Raw genomic sequence first — 14,763 nt, 5'->3', positions numbered from 1 at the left:
TTAAACACATTTCTCTCTGTCTTTCAATCTCTCCCTCCCTCCTCTCTCTCTCTCTCTCTCTCTCCCGCTCTCTCTCATTTCAATTCAATTCAAAGGGACTTTATTGGCATGAGAAGCAATGTTTATGTTGCCAAAAGCAAGTAAAATAAACAATCACAGATGAACAATTAACATTAAACACACACAAGTTTGAAATGTTATATTATTAATTATGTGTAGTGTTGTTAGAATGTGCACATAGAAGAAGTACAAATGGCAAGGGAAAATAAATAAACAGATACATATAGCTTTCATTTACTTTGGTGTTTGTTTTCCGCTGGTTGCCCTTTTCTTATCTCAGGAACAGGTCACAGACTTTGCTGCGCTGAGTGCACACTGCTGGTATTTCACATAACAGATATTTTGAGTTGATCAATATTTGATTTGTTTTCAAACTATTTTGGGGTCCATGTAATGTGAGGGAAATACGTCTCTCTTATATCATCGCATATTTGGCAGGAGGTTAGGATGTGCAGATCAGTTTCCACCTCATTTTGTGGGGAGTGGGCACATAGCCTGTCTTCTCTTGAGAGCCAGGTCTGCCTACGGCGGCCTCTTAATAGCAAGGTTATGCTCACTACATAGTCTGTTTTCTCTTGAGAGCCAGGTCTGCCTATGGCGGCCTCTTAATAGCAAGGTTATGCTCACTACATAGTCTGTTTTCCTCAGTTTTCTATCAGTCACAGTGGTCACACTCTCTCTCACTCACTCTCTCTTTCTCTCTCCCTCTTACTCACTCTCTTCCTGGCTCATCACGCTCTCCATCTCTCTTTTTTTCTCTCTCTCTCTCTGTCTGTCAATCTCTGTCTCCCTCTTCCTCTACCTTGCCTTTTATCTTTGATGAGGCATCAGAGCTATCTTTATGCATAGCTTCAAATGGCTCGTGTGTACAATATGACTAACACAGTCACACAGTGGCTGTAGACTAAAACAGCAGACCGTTGAAAGGTTTGGTGTGTGTTGGCTTTTAAATACTAGATTGGGTGTAATGGCCAACCGTGTCTGTCTACATGACAACAAGACATGCAAAGCATCAGGGTCTAAAGTCAACATCGATAAATACTTCAAATAAGTCAGCTATGCCGTGAGCACGCACACACACCTCAAAATGAATTAGTGCCGTGTCTCTATTCTACTCCAGATGAGCCTTTTCATTCTTCATTTACAATTCATTCACTTTTCACGTCTTCTTTTAATTTCTTCCCCTTCTCTTGTCCATTCTCTGTTGTCAACCCCTCCCTCCCTCACATCACATAGGGCCACCCCAAGCGAGGTTTGGGGATGTAATTTGCCATAGACGATTTGGCTTTTTTGTTGGAAACTAAAATTGAAACAGTAAATCATATATGCTGCAGTGTGCACGCACATGCACTCGCATGCATGCACACACACAACCAAACGCTAAGCTTCAACCTCAGGGAAGGATTTCATCCATCTGGATTACAAAGTGGCGACGGTAATACAAACGTAAGGCGAGCGAACAAGAACCTAAGAGCTGAGTTGCCTTTCACTGAACCGCAATGGAATCCTCCAGACAGGGTTCTACACAGACAGACATCGATGTCACAGTAGGGACACAGGAGATGAAGTAACGTTACTGCACCACAAACTACATGAAACTGTAACAATGGAGAACGAAAGAAGATTTATGAAGGGAGACATACTATAAGCCACAGAGTTAAGATGCAGGGGAGTTTCCCTCAGAAGTCGCTCTATGAGCTTGCCATACTGTATTCGGACATGTAGTAAATATTGATAACTGAGTACATATGAGTCAAATTGCAAATTGTTTTATCATTGAAATGTGATACAAAACGAGGCAACGGTGTACTTTAGGACCATGCGGACACTTCCGAGCTGTCGGGTAGGCTGTTTGGAGTGTTTATCCGACTGGATACATTTTTTAAATAAAAATAATAATAATTATGTCCCCCCTCACTTCTAAAACCAAAGTTGCACCCCTGCATATACATATAGTCATATGCTTTCAGTCAATCCTGTTTTGCGTGTGTAAACTTTGGAAATGTTATGGCTTTTCATCCTTATTCTGCTGTATGTTGATGGTGGGAAAGGTAAGGCGCTTTTTAATTACAACACATTATTGTACTTGCCAAGATCAGGTAGTCTTTCAAGCACATAATTGAAAGAAATCTGTTGTTCAATGCCAATGAAATACAATGTGTGTTTGTGTGTACGTGTGCATTGGTGTGTATGTGTGTGCGTGTGTTTACCACTGTATCGCTCTAATTAGATAATGGAGATAAAAGACTATTCAGAGGGATGTGAATGCCTTATTTCCATCCCTGTTTGTTCTCCTCTTCTTTGCTCCAGCAAAACGCCCCATCTGCATTCCCACCAATTAATTTATGCTAATCGCTCTCTGTACGGTGCGGTGGGGTGGGGGGCGGACCGGGGAAGCGTCTCTAAACTGTGTTCCTGGACACAAGGTCATCTGTGAATAGGCTTTGAAAGGAAGATTGGACCTGACTCACCATGATGTGGTAACCTCACAAATAGACGGGCAGAAGACAAACAAATTCACACATGCATGGGAGCGAACACAGACACACACACACACACACACACACACACACACACACACACACACACACACACACACACACACACACACACACACACACACACACACACACACACACACACACACACACACACACACACACACACACACACACAATGGGGAAGGAGGCAAAACAGGGAAACAAGGAAGTTGACCTAAAATTGGGATTTGCCCTGGGACGTCAAACTACAGCATCAAAGGGAAGAGAGGGGCCAAAAGAAGGAGAAGGAGAAGGAGGATAAGATGCTTTTGATGTGCATGGAAGCGGCCGAGGGTGTAGAGAAGACTCCCTCCCTCTATCTCTTCTCTATCTCCTCTCTCCTTCAGTTCAGTCTAGGCCTGATCACATTGGCCTAGTTTACCACAGTATGAAAATAAGGGCTTTATTGTGTGAATTCATTATCAGATAGCCAGGCAGTCAAGTGAACTTCTGGTAAAAGTTTCAGAAGAATTCTAACGGCAGGAGGTTCGATTCTTTGGGAATGAATTTTATGCAGACAAGAAGGGAGCTTAGTTTTTATTGAAGTTTACTAGACTACCCTCTCAAAGGCTTATAGACTTAAACATGGTGAGAATGTGAATGGGAAAACCCCTCTGAAACTCAACTGTGGCAAGAGAGACAGATAAAAGTGACAAATACCTTTCTTCTTTGGTGAAGTTAGCGTTTGTGATATCCAAGCTTTTACTGAAAACAGACTTACTACAGACAGACAGAAAGAAAGTAAAAAGACAGACAGAAAGACAGTCACATAAAGGGACTGATTCTAAGCATTCCCTAAAAAGTACAGATTATTGTATAGGTCATGAGTTGGCGACCTCACGTTAGTTGTGTATGCAATACAGAGCTGGCTATTGCTCACAATGACCAATGCACAGGAAGTAATATTAGTCTTGAAAGGAAAAGTTAACAGAAGAAGAAAAATTATTGATCATGACATGACAATGAAAACATGAAAAAAGATTCACACATGACATGAATATATTAATCAGCAAGTCAAAACAGATGAAACAAAGGGGTAAGACACTTTGAACGGTCATGATAATATGGGGGTATTCTCACATGTGGCATAAAAAAAAGTTGAAGTCTTAAAGCCTCTATCCTCTTTGGAAGACTCACCCGCGCAGAAAGTTGTAAACTTTTCTGTCAGTGTCAGGCTGTCGTAACACCCTAAGCAGCTTAATAATTCAGTTAGTGAGGAGAGGGATTCTACTGGAAGTACACACACAGCAGATTGAACTAATAGAAAGAGATATCCAACAGGAAATCCATAATATGTAGGCATCCTACTGCTACGTATGTGAATCTGGCATGTGTGTTTGTGTACGTGTTTGTATGGTGTGTATGTGTGTGTGTGTGTGTGTGTGTGTGTGTGTGTGTGTGTGTGTGTGTGTGTGTGTGTGTGTGTGTGTGTGTGTGTGTGTGTGTGTGTGTGTGTCCATGCATGCACGTGTCTGTTTGTTAAAGAGATTCTCCAGTAATTTTGTATATTTCTTAGCCAGTAGTTCTGAGAGTAGCACTCACAAGCTAGAAGTGGCCCTCAAAATTGCATACTATGTCACATTTGTGCCAATATATGCACCACGTCATTGCTCTCTCTCTCTCTGCTGTGTCCACTGAGCCGTTGGGCCTGCCTCATTAGATAACGCTGGGCAGGCCTCTTGCTAGCTGCCACTCAAATGTGAGAGGCTAAAGCTCAATGTAGGGAGAATGGCACGGCACAGCTTCAAGATAAACAGTCACTTTCAAACTAGGGATTTCATGGCTAATTGAGGTAAGACAGTAATTCTACTCATAGCTTATGCATGTATGAACTACACATTGACACATCCAGCCCAAAGCGGGAGGTTAAACAAATCTGAGACTGCCCAGGTTGTGTGTGTGTTCGTGTGAGCATTAGTGTGTATGTGTGTTTATGTGTGTATGTGTGGGTGTGCTTACACTGATATGTGTTGCATGTACTTGTGCATGTGTGCATATGTGTCAATATGATATGTGTGAGTGAGTCCATGTCCTGTATGTGTGTGTACATCACACCATACCTCTGTCCATGTGTGGCCATGTCGATGGCTCGTCGTACGGGTACAGGAGAGCCCCCCTCTGTGACACTCAGCACCTCCATAGACTTCCTCTCCGGCCTCCTCTTCCCATGGCGGTTCAACATGGGGGAGTCCACACGCTTCCTGGGTGGGTCAGCTGAACAGGGGTTAGGGGTCAAATGTTAGGGGTCAGGGGAGAAGCAAGTGAAGAGAGAAAGAGAACTAGTTAGCAACAAACCAACTACACGTGTGACAGAACATTATCTGAGTTATGGTGTAGCCTACCTATCTCACTGCGCGGGGGGAGGTTCTGGTCCTCCTGACTGGGGTACCTCTCCTTCCGGTCAAGCAGCAGGAAGTAGATCATCTTCTCCTGGTTATCACTGGAGAGTCAAGACAGTAAAGTCATCCTGTCAGATGTCCTTGAAGCACCTCAGAGCGGATGACTTTGATGACACTTCCATTTCTCCCTCCATATCTCTCCATCCCTTTCTCCTTCCCTCTTGTCAGAGAGCAGGACTTTCATCAGTTTGCTCTCATCTCTGACACAGCCCAGTGAGTGCATTATTTCCCTCCCTCCCACTCTCCACAGAGAGCAAGTCTTTGGCGCGTTTGTTTTTGTCCCTGAAGCAGCACAGAGTGCACTTCTTTAACCCTTCCATCCTTACAGTCCTCCCTCATTCGCCCTCTTTACCCTCTCCCTCCCTCCCATCCCTCTATTACTCACTCGTCAGAGAGCAGGTCTTTGGTGAGTTTGCCCTTGTCTCTGAAGCAACCCAGAGAGTGCATGCTCTCCAGGACGTCCGGGTCTATCTCTTCAGTGCTCAGGGTTCTGATGGCCACCTTCCTGGGGACAGGCTGCTCCGGCTCTGGCTCGTTCTTCCCAGCTCTGACAGACAGGAAGAATGACAGGAATGACTGACAGATGTTGTTTTATATATATTTTTTTACTTTTATACTTTTATTTTTTATTTTTACACCAGGGAAGACATATTGAGACCTAGGCATTTTACAATGGCATCCAAAGGTTTAAGAGTAGTAGCAGCTGCACTTTGATAAATAACATCATAATCAAGAACAGATAAAAAGGTTAACTAAATAATCTGCTTCTTACTGCTAAGAGAAAAAGGCACTATCTGTTCTGTAGAAAAAGACAACTTTAAAGTGTAGTTTCTTAACCAGCTCATCTAGACAGGCAATACAGTGGAGTAGAACGCTAACAATGGGAGATTTTCAATTTTACAATGTTAGCAATGACAAAAACACACCACAAAGCTATCAGAATTGTGAAACTACTTTACCGTTAGGAAACTTAATCCACCAAACATGACGAAGATACACCGAACAAAAATATAAATGCATCATGCAACAATTTCAAAGAGTTACAGTTCATATAAGGAAATCAGTAAATAAAAAATACAAATCATTAGGCCCTAATCTATGGATTTCACATGACTGGGAATACAGAAATGCATATGTTGATCACAGATACCTTTAAAAAATGTATGTAGATCAGAAAACCAGTCAGTGTCTGGTGTGACCACTATTTGCCTCATGTGGCGCAATCATCTTGGAGTGGATCAGGATGTTGATTGTGGCCTGTGGAATGTTGTCCCACTCCTCTTCAATGGCTGTGCGAAGTTGCTGGATATTGGTGGGAATTGGTCCAGGCTGTCGTACACGTCGATTCAGAGCATCCCAAACATAATCAATGGGTGACATGTCTGGAGAGTATGCAGGCCATGGAAGACTGGTTACATTTTCAGCTTCCAGGAACTGTGTACAGATCCTTGCAACATGGGTACGTGCATTATCATGCTGAAACTTAAGATGATAGCGACGGATGAATGGCACGACAATGGGCCTCAGGATCTCATCACAGTATCTCTGTGCATTCAAATTGCCATCGATAAAATGCAATTGCGTTCATTGTCCGTAGCTTATGCCTGGCCATACCAGAAATTCTGCAGTTGTGCAAATCCACAATTTTATCAGCTGTCCAGGTAGCTGGTCTCAGATGATCCCGCAGGTGAAAAAGCCAGATGTGGAGGTCCTGGGTTGGCGTGGTTACACATGGTCTGTGGTTGTAAGGCCGGTTGGACTTACTGCCAAATTCTCTAAAACAATGTTGGAGGCGGCTTATGGTAGAGATATGAACATTCACTTCTCTGGCAAGAGCTCTGGTGGACATTCCTGCAGTCAGTATGCCATTTGAACGCTCCCTCAAAACTTGAGACATCTGTGGCATTGTGTTGTGTGACAAAACTGCACATAGTGGCCTTTTATCTTCCCCAGCAAAAGGTGGACCTGTGTAATGATCATGCTGTTAAATCAGCTTCTTGATATGCCACACCTGTCAGGTGGATGAATTATCTTGACATAGGAGAAATGATAACTAACAGGGATGTAAACAAATTTGTGCCGAAAATTTGAGAGAAATAAGCTTTCGTGTCTATAAAAAATGTCTGGGATCTTTTATTTCAGTTCTTCAAACATGGGACCAACACTTTACATGTTGCGTGTATATTTTTGTTCAGTATACAGTATCTTAGAATGCTAAATAACAATGAACTGACATAATGTAGCAATGAGCAACACACATTATTACAATGCTTAACAGTAGAACGGTCCTTGGCTCTTTTCTGAGAGGAGGTATCCTCTACAGGATCGGTGGGTCCCCCGCGGGACGGTTGAGCGAACATAGGCTAATGTGATTAGCATGAGGTTGTAAGTTACAAGAACATTTCCCAGGACATAGTCATATCTGACATTGGCAGAAAGCTTAAATTCTTGTTAATCTAACTGCAGTGTCCAATTTACAGTAGCTATTACAGTGCAATAATACATGCTATTGTTTGACAGAGAGTGCACAGTTATGAACTAGAAATTGTATTCATAAACCAATTAGGCACATTCGATCAGAACATTTTGAACGGAAATGCAATTGTTCATTGGATCAGTCTAAAACTTTGCACATACACTGCTGCCATCTAGTGGCCAAAATCTAAATTGTGCCTTCTCTTGCATTTCAAAGATGATGGGCATATCTTTTACCAGATCTAATGTGTTATATTCTCCTACATTAATTCAACATTTCCACCAACTTCAAAAGTGTGTCCTTTCAAATGGTATCAAGAATATGCATATCCTTGCTTCAGGTCCTGAGCTACAGGCAGTTAGATTTGGGTATGTCATTTTCGGCGAAAATTGAAAAACAGGGGCAGATCCTTAAGCCTACATTGTCAAGGTCAAGCCATTTAAGAGGAGAACAGAGTTCCATTAAAACTAAGAACATGATGGTATTTTATGTTCAGGTGGTGTGTAGGGCAACTACTAGAACCTCTCACATCTGTCCTAATGGACCTACCTTCTCTTTTACTAAAAAGGCTGCGAAAAATGTGGATTTTAGATTCCATTTGTTCCCATTCACTAATTTAATTTAGTGCAATACTTTTATCTACTGACTCTTTGTTTGAATATTTGCTACATTTTGTCAATTTAATTTAATTTATCAGATAACAGTGCATATATCTATTATATGCACAAAACAGCCAGTCATATGCATGGAGACAGGCATACACACACACCCACATAGAAAGGAGCTCTACTCACATGTACCAGTTGTGCTTCTGGATCTGCTCTAACTGCAGAGACACACAGGAAGAGGAAAAACATTGTGTTAATGACACAGCATGTGAAACAGGGGCTGCGACAGACAGACAGACAGACAGACACGACAGACAGACAGACAGACAGACAAGTGAACACAGCAACATGCCTTATCTGTTCTTACTGTATGCATTACGACACACTTAAGGCTTCTAGTAACAACCCAGTCTTTATCTACTGTAGTGACAAAAAATATAAAACACTATATGTACAAAAGTATCTGGACACCCCATCAAATTAGTGGATTAGCCTATTTCAGCCACACCCATTACTGACAGGTGTATAAAATAGAGAACACAGCCATGCAATCGCCATAGACAAACATTGGCAGTAGAATGACCTTACAGAAGAGCTCAGTGACTTTCAACGTGGCACCGTCAATGGAGGCCACCTTTCCAACAAGTCAGTTTGTCAAAATTATGCCCTGCTAGAGCTGCTCCGGTCAACTGTAAGTGCTGTTATTGTAAAGTGGAAATGTCTAAGAGCAACAACAGCTCATCCGCGAAGTGGTAGGCCACACAAGCTCACAGAACGGGACTGCCGAGTGCTGAAGCGCATAGCGCGTAAAAATCTTCTGTCCTCGATTGCAATACTTATTACCAAGTTCCAATCTTAACGCTACAGCATACAATTACATTCTAGATGATTCTGTGCTTCCAACTTTGTGGCAACAGTTTGGGGAAGGCCCTTTCCTGTTTCAGCATGAAATGCCCCTGTGCACAAAGCGAGGTCCATACATAAATGGTTTGTCGAGATCGGTGTGGAAGAACTTGACTGGCCTGCACAGAGCCCTAACCTCAACCCCATCGAACACCTTTGTGATGAATTGGAACGCTGACAGCGAGCCAGGCCTAATCGCACAACATCAGTGCCCAACCTCACTAATACTCTTGTGGCTGAATGGAAGCAAGTCCCCGCAGCAATGTTGCAACATCTAGTGGAAAGCCTTCCAAAAAGAGTGGAGGCTGCTGTAGCAGAAAAGGGGGGACCAACTCCATATTAATGCCCATGATTTTGGAATGAGATGTTCGATGTGCAAGGGGTCCACATACTTTTGGTCATGTAGTGTATATTCATTCTAATTCTGTGGGGCTTCCACTTATTTCAATACATAAAAAGAAATAAAACACATTATAGCATTAATATTATTTGTTGAGTAGATTAAACAGATAGAAAACCAGCTTAGTGAGGGACACTTAAAACATTGGGCAACTGGGAAATCACCCTCTCCTTGACAGAAAACTCAACGCTGATGTGAGTGAGAGGAATCTAGTTAACTGTTAGAGGAGTAATGAACACGATGGGAGACAGAGAGCTGGTTTCAAGCGCAGGGCGCAGCAGGTGTTTATTTGAAAAGGACCACAGGAGGAGGCAGGTAGCTGGGTCCAGGGGCAGGCAGAAGGTCATACACAGGGTGTCCAAAAAGGCAACAGTACAGGCAGGGAAAAGGCTAGTAACGTCGTCCGGGAGATCAGGAAATAGGTTGATAACAGGAAATCCAATAGGCTAAAGTACAGGCAGGGAATAGGCAAAAGGCGTCGTTAGTGAGGCAGGCCAAAACTATCATACACAGGAAGATTAAATTACGGGAAACCCAGCGCTCCAAATAGACATGTGTCACAAAACAAACAACACCTCACAATGATGGGGTGCAAAGAACTGAACTAAATAGTGTGTGATAATGACATACAGGTGTGTGAACAGGTGATCAGAATTCAGGTGATTGGGATCTGGAGAGTGAGCTGCGTTCAGGGGATCTATGTGTTTGAGTGTGTGAGCTGGAAAGTGAGCTGGAAAGTGGGCTGGAAAGTGAACTGCGTTCAGGGGATCTACGTGTTTGAGAGTGTGAGTTGGAAGCAGACGTTACAGGAGGAAGTCACACTGTAGCTGTGGGAGGGTTTGAAGTGCTGCCTGTCTGTATTTCAGATGTCTGAACCAAACAGTCAATGGGCTTACTGTCTAGAGCAGGGATGGGCAAACTTCTTGGCTCGAGGGCCACATTGAGATTTTGAAATTCGACGGAGGGACGCACTTTTTGGGGGACCAATTGTTTGTTCAAAACAATTTGCAGGGGCCTCCCGAGTGGGGCAGCGGTCTAAGGCACTGCATCGCAGTGCTTGAGGCGTCACTACAGACCCGGGTTTGATCCCAGGCTGTCACAGCTGGCCGTGACTGGGAGACCCATGAGGCGGCGCACAATTGGCCAAGCATCGTCTGGGTTCGGAGAGGGTTTGGCAGGCCGAAATGTCCTTGTCCCATCGCGCTCTAGCGACTCCTGTGGTGTGCCGCGTGCATGCATGCTGACACGGTTGCCAGGTGTACGGTGTTTCCTCTAACCCAGCCTTCCGGGTTAAGCGGGCATTGTGTCAAGAAGCAGTGTGGCTTGGCTGGGTCGTGTTTCGGAGGACGCACGGCTCTCGACCTTTGCCTCTCCCGAGTCCATACGGGAGTTGCAGCGATGGGACAAGACCATAACTACCAATAGGATTCCACGAAATTGAAGAGAAAAAAGTGTAATATATATATATATATATATATATATATATATATATATATATATATATATATATATATATATATATATATATTTTTTTTTAAATGTATCCGGGCCGCGGACCGTACTTTGCCTGCCTCTTAGTCTGGAGTCTAGAACCAGAGTGGAGGTTTCCCGGACCCAGATTAAGCCTATTCCTGAACAAAAGGACATGCTAACTGTAGAAACGCCATTAAAAGTGATGTTCAGTCAAGGAATAGTCTTAATCTGAGCATGAGAAACTGCCCCTGAATGTCTTTAGTCTAATTCAGGGGAAGATGGCTCCCTTTCTCTGCAGTGATAAGTGATTTCTGCTTTACTAGTACTGTGAGTGAGAGCTTTACACTGTGGTAGTAAATATTTTGTGGCAATAAAGTGAGATGGAATTGTTTGTTACATATCTGCTAGTCCCTTTGAAGTTTCCCCCTGTATTGATTGAGAACCAATTTACATTTCACCTGAAAGTGAACAAATGTAGTATTAAGTGCATCTTTAAGCTGAAACAAGGGTGTTGTGAACATACATCTGGTCCTCGGCCTGATCTTAGCGGTAGATTAGGTGGGCCATACTCACCTCTTAGGGGTGTAAACTGATCAGATATTAAGGGAATTGTCTACCTGAAGTAAGGGGGTTACGAACTAACATCTAATCCTAGAGCTGATCTTAGAGGAATGTACCGTGAGTCTCTTAGTGGCATCCACCTCGATCATGCCCCGAAGGAGGTTCTGACAGTCTGGGGGGATGAAGTGGGGCATGTGGAAAACACCCAACTTCACCTTCTCCAGCAGGTTTCTCAGGTTATCATCGTCAAATGGGAGGGCACCCTGGAATGATAAGATTATATTCATAAATCCAGCCAGCCAAATGGATACACTGCATTCAAATCATCATGGATAACACAAAAAAAGTTACGAATTTATTTCCACTGTGGTCCTCTGAACAACACAGAGAGGAGCATTAATACCAGAATGATGCTCAAGTTCCACTACAGATATTCTTAGGGTTGGTCTACAGGACCCACTTAAAGCCTAATCCTGGACGAAAAAGAATGTTCAACGGAGATTCCCATTTCCCAATTGAAAGTGTTTCCTAGTCCAAGACTAGGCTTAATATGTGTCCGGGAAACCGGCCATATGTAATATCACTCAGTAAGTCGGCATTAGAAATCTAGAGTCATGCCAAAGTAGAAAACTTAAAGACTGCCAGGTGAGACTGTACTGTATGCATCTGACACGGATAAACAACTGTAACGATGTGCGCTGAGAGTCGGGGAGCAAGTTTAGGGAGTAAGTGTTTTAATAAATAAATTGAAACATAATACAAAACAAGAAACACGAAAACGCACAGACATGAAACTGAAACAATGAAGCCTGGGGAATAACCAAAAGGACATATATAGGGCAGGTAATCAAGGAAGTGATGGAGTCCAGGTGAGTGTCATTATGCGCTTACGCACGTAACGATGGTGACGGGTGTGCTCCATAACGAGCAGCCTGGTGACCTAGAGGTCGGAGAGGGAGCACACGTGACAGTACCCCCACCCCTCCCCGACGCGCGGTTTTGGCCGCAGGACGCCGACCAAGATGACGATCCCGGGGATCAGGAGCGGACCGGTCACCTCTGCTAAGGCGCAGAAACCTGACGAATGGCAGACGGTCGAGCCAGGCATGGCAGCCTGTCGAGCCAGCTGAGGCATGGCAGCCTGTCGAGCCAGCTGCCAGCTGAGGCATGGAAATGCATCGAGCCAGCTAAGGCAGGGGAACCCGTCAAACTGTCTGAGGCCTCCCAGGTAGCTCCGGTTCAGACTCCCGGACCCGACATCACCTCCAACACAAAGAACTCCCTGATAATTCCCTTTGGTGAGGAGTTATTCTGTAAAGATGTGCGCTGAGAGTCAGGAAGCAAGTTCAGGGAGTGAGTGTTTTAATAAATAAATTAAAACATAATACAAATCAAGAAACACAAAAACAGACATGAAACAGACATGAAACTGAAACAATGACGCCTGGTGGAGGAACCAAAGGGAACAACATAAACTCAGCAAAAAAAGAAACGTCCCTTTTTCAGGACCCTGTCTTTCAAAGATAATTTGTAAAAATCCAAATAACTTCACAGATCTTCAGTGTAAAGGGTTTAAACACTGTTTCCCATGCTTGTTCAATGAACCATAAACAATTAATGAACATGCACCTGTAGAACGGTCGTTAAGACACTAACAGCTTACAGACGGTAGGCAATTAAGGTCACAGTTATGAAAACTTAGGACACTAAAGAGGCCTTTCTACTGAGTCTGAAAAACACCAAAAGAAAGATGCCCAGAGTCCCTGCTCATCTGCGTAAACGTGCCTTAGGCATGCTGCAAGGAGGCATGAGGACTGCAGATGTGGCCAGGGCAATAAATTGCAATGTCCGTACTGTGAGACGCCTAAGACACGGTCCCGTGTGGCTCAGTTGGTAGAGCATGGTGTTTGCAACGCCAGGGTTGTGGGTTCGATTCCCATGGGGGACCAGTACGGGAAAAGAATGTATGAAATGTATGCATTCATTACTGTAAGTCGCTCTGGATAAGAGCATATGCTAAATGACTAAAATGTAAATGTAAGACAGTGCTACAGGGAGACAGGACGGACAGTTGATCGTCCTCGCAGTGGCAGACTGCATGTAACAACACCTGCACAGGATTGGTACATCTGAACATCAAATCTGCGGGACTGATACACAGGATGGCAATAACAACTGCCCAAGATACACAATGCTCAGACTGTCTGCAATAGGCTGAGAGAAGCTGGACTGAGGCCTTGTAGGCCTGCTGTAATGCAGGTCCTCACCAGACATCACAGGCAACAATGTTGCCTATGGGCACAAACCCACTGTTGCTGAACCAGACAGGACTGGCAAAAAGTTCTCTTCACTGATGAGTTGTGACTTTGTCTCCAGGGGTGATGGTCGGATTTGCGTTTATCATCGAAGGAATGAGTGTTACACCGAGGCCTGTACTCTGGAGCGGGATTGATTTGGAGGTGAAGGGTCCGTCATGGTCTGGGGTGGTGTGTCACAGCATCATCGGACTCAGTTTGTCGTCATTGCAGGCAATCTCAACGCTGTGCGTTACAGAGAAGACATCCTCCTCCCTCACGTGGTACCCTTCCTGCAGGCTCATCCTGACATGACCCTCCAGCATGACAATGCCACCAGCCATACTGCTTGTTCTGTGCGTGATTTCCTGGAAGACAGGAATGTCAGTGTTCTGCCATGGCCAGCGAAGAGCCCGGATCTCAATCCTATTGAGCATGTCTGGGACCTGTTGGATCGGAGGGTGAGGGCTAGGGCCATTCCCCCCTGAAATGTCCGGGAACTTGCAGGTGCCTTGGTGAAAGAGTGGGTTAACATCTCACAGCAAGAAGTGGCAAATCTGGTGCATTCGATGAGGAGGAGTTGCACTGCAGTACGTAACTTCTTTGGGATAGGGGGCAGTATTTTGACTTACGGATGATAAGCATGCCCAAAGTAAACTGCCTGCTACTCAGGCCCAGAAGCTAGGATATGCATATAATTGGTAGATATGGATAGAAACCACTCTAAAGTTTCTATAACTGTAAAAATAATGTCTGTGAGTATAACAGAACTGAAACGGCAGGCAAAACCCCCAGGACAAACCATAAAAAAAAAATTAGGGCGAAATCGTCCCCGATTGCAGTTCCTAGAGCTTCCACTAGATGTCAAAAGTCTTTAGAAAGATTTTCAGGCTGGTTTTTGGAAAAATGAGGGAGAAGTTGTAGTTTTGGCTGTAGTTTCCAAGCGCATGGCCGAGACAGCGCGTTCTTTTTGTTTATCTCCGGTAAAGACAATAACCGTCGCTGAGATGACGTTTCTTTTTTTGCTGAGGGCAGGTAATCAAGGAGGT

At 44.0% G+C, this 14,763-nt stretch overlaps 1 protein-coding gene across 4 annotated transcripts in view; it reads right to left on the bottom strand.

The window, feature by feature from the left end:
• Positions 1-14,763, bottom strand: part of LOC106561909 (serine/threonine-protein kinase BRSK2) — a 168,563-nt gene that overhangs the window by 23,763 nt on the left and 130,037 nt on the right. For 3 of the 4 annotated variants that reach the window (XM_014126249.2, XM_014126250.2, XM_014126252.2), the window contains exons 8-13: positions 11,537-11,683; positions 8,270-8,301; positions 5,385-5,546; positions 4,943-5,040; positions 4,661-4,814; positions 3,261-3,320 (exon numbers count right to left, since the gene is read on the bottom strand). In XM_014126249.2, coding sequence (XP_013981724.1) covers positions 3,261-3,320; positions 4,661-4,814; positions 4,943-5,040; positions 5,385-5,546; positions 8,270-8,301; positions 11,537-11,683 — 653 coding nt within the window. The remainder of the gene's footprint in view (positions 1-3,260; positions 3,321-4,660; positions 4,815-4,942; positions 5,041-5,384; positions 5,547-8,269; positions 8,302-11,536; positions 11,684-14,763) is intronic. The other variant, XM_014126251.2, reaches the window with a different exon arrangement.

Source organism: Salmo salar, chromosome ssa11, assembly GCF_905237065.1.
Source record: "Salmo salar chromosome ssa11, Ssal_v3.1, whole genome shotgun sequence".
Classification (NCBI taxonomy): Eukaryota; Metazoa; Chordata; class Actinopteri; order Salmoniformes; family Salmonidae; genus Salmo; species Salmo salar.
Note: the sequence above shows the minus strand (reverse complement) of the source record. Positions and strands in the feature narration are given on the sequence as shown.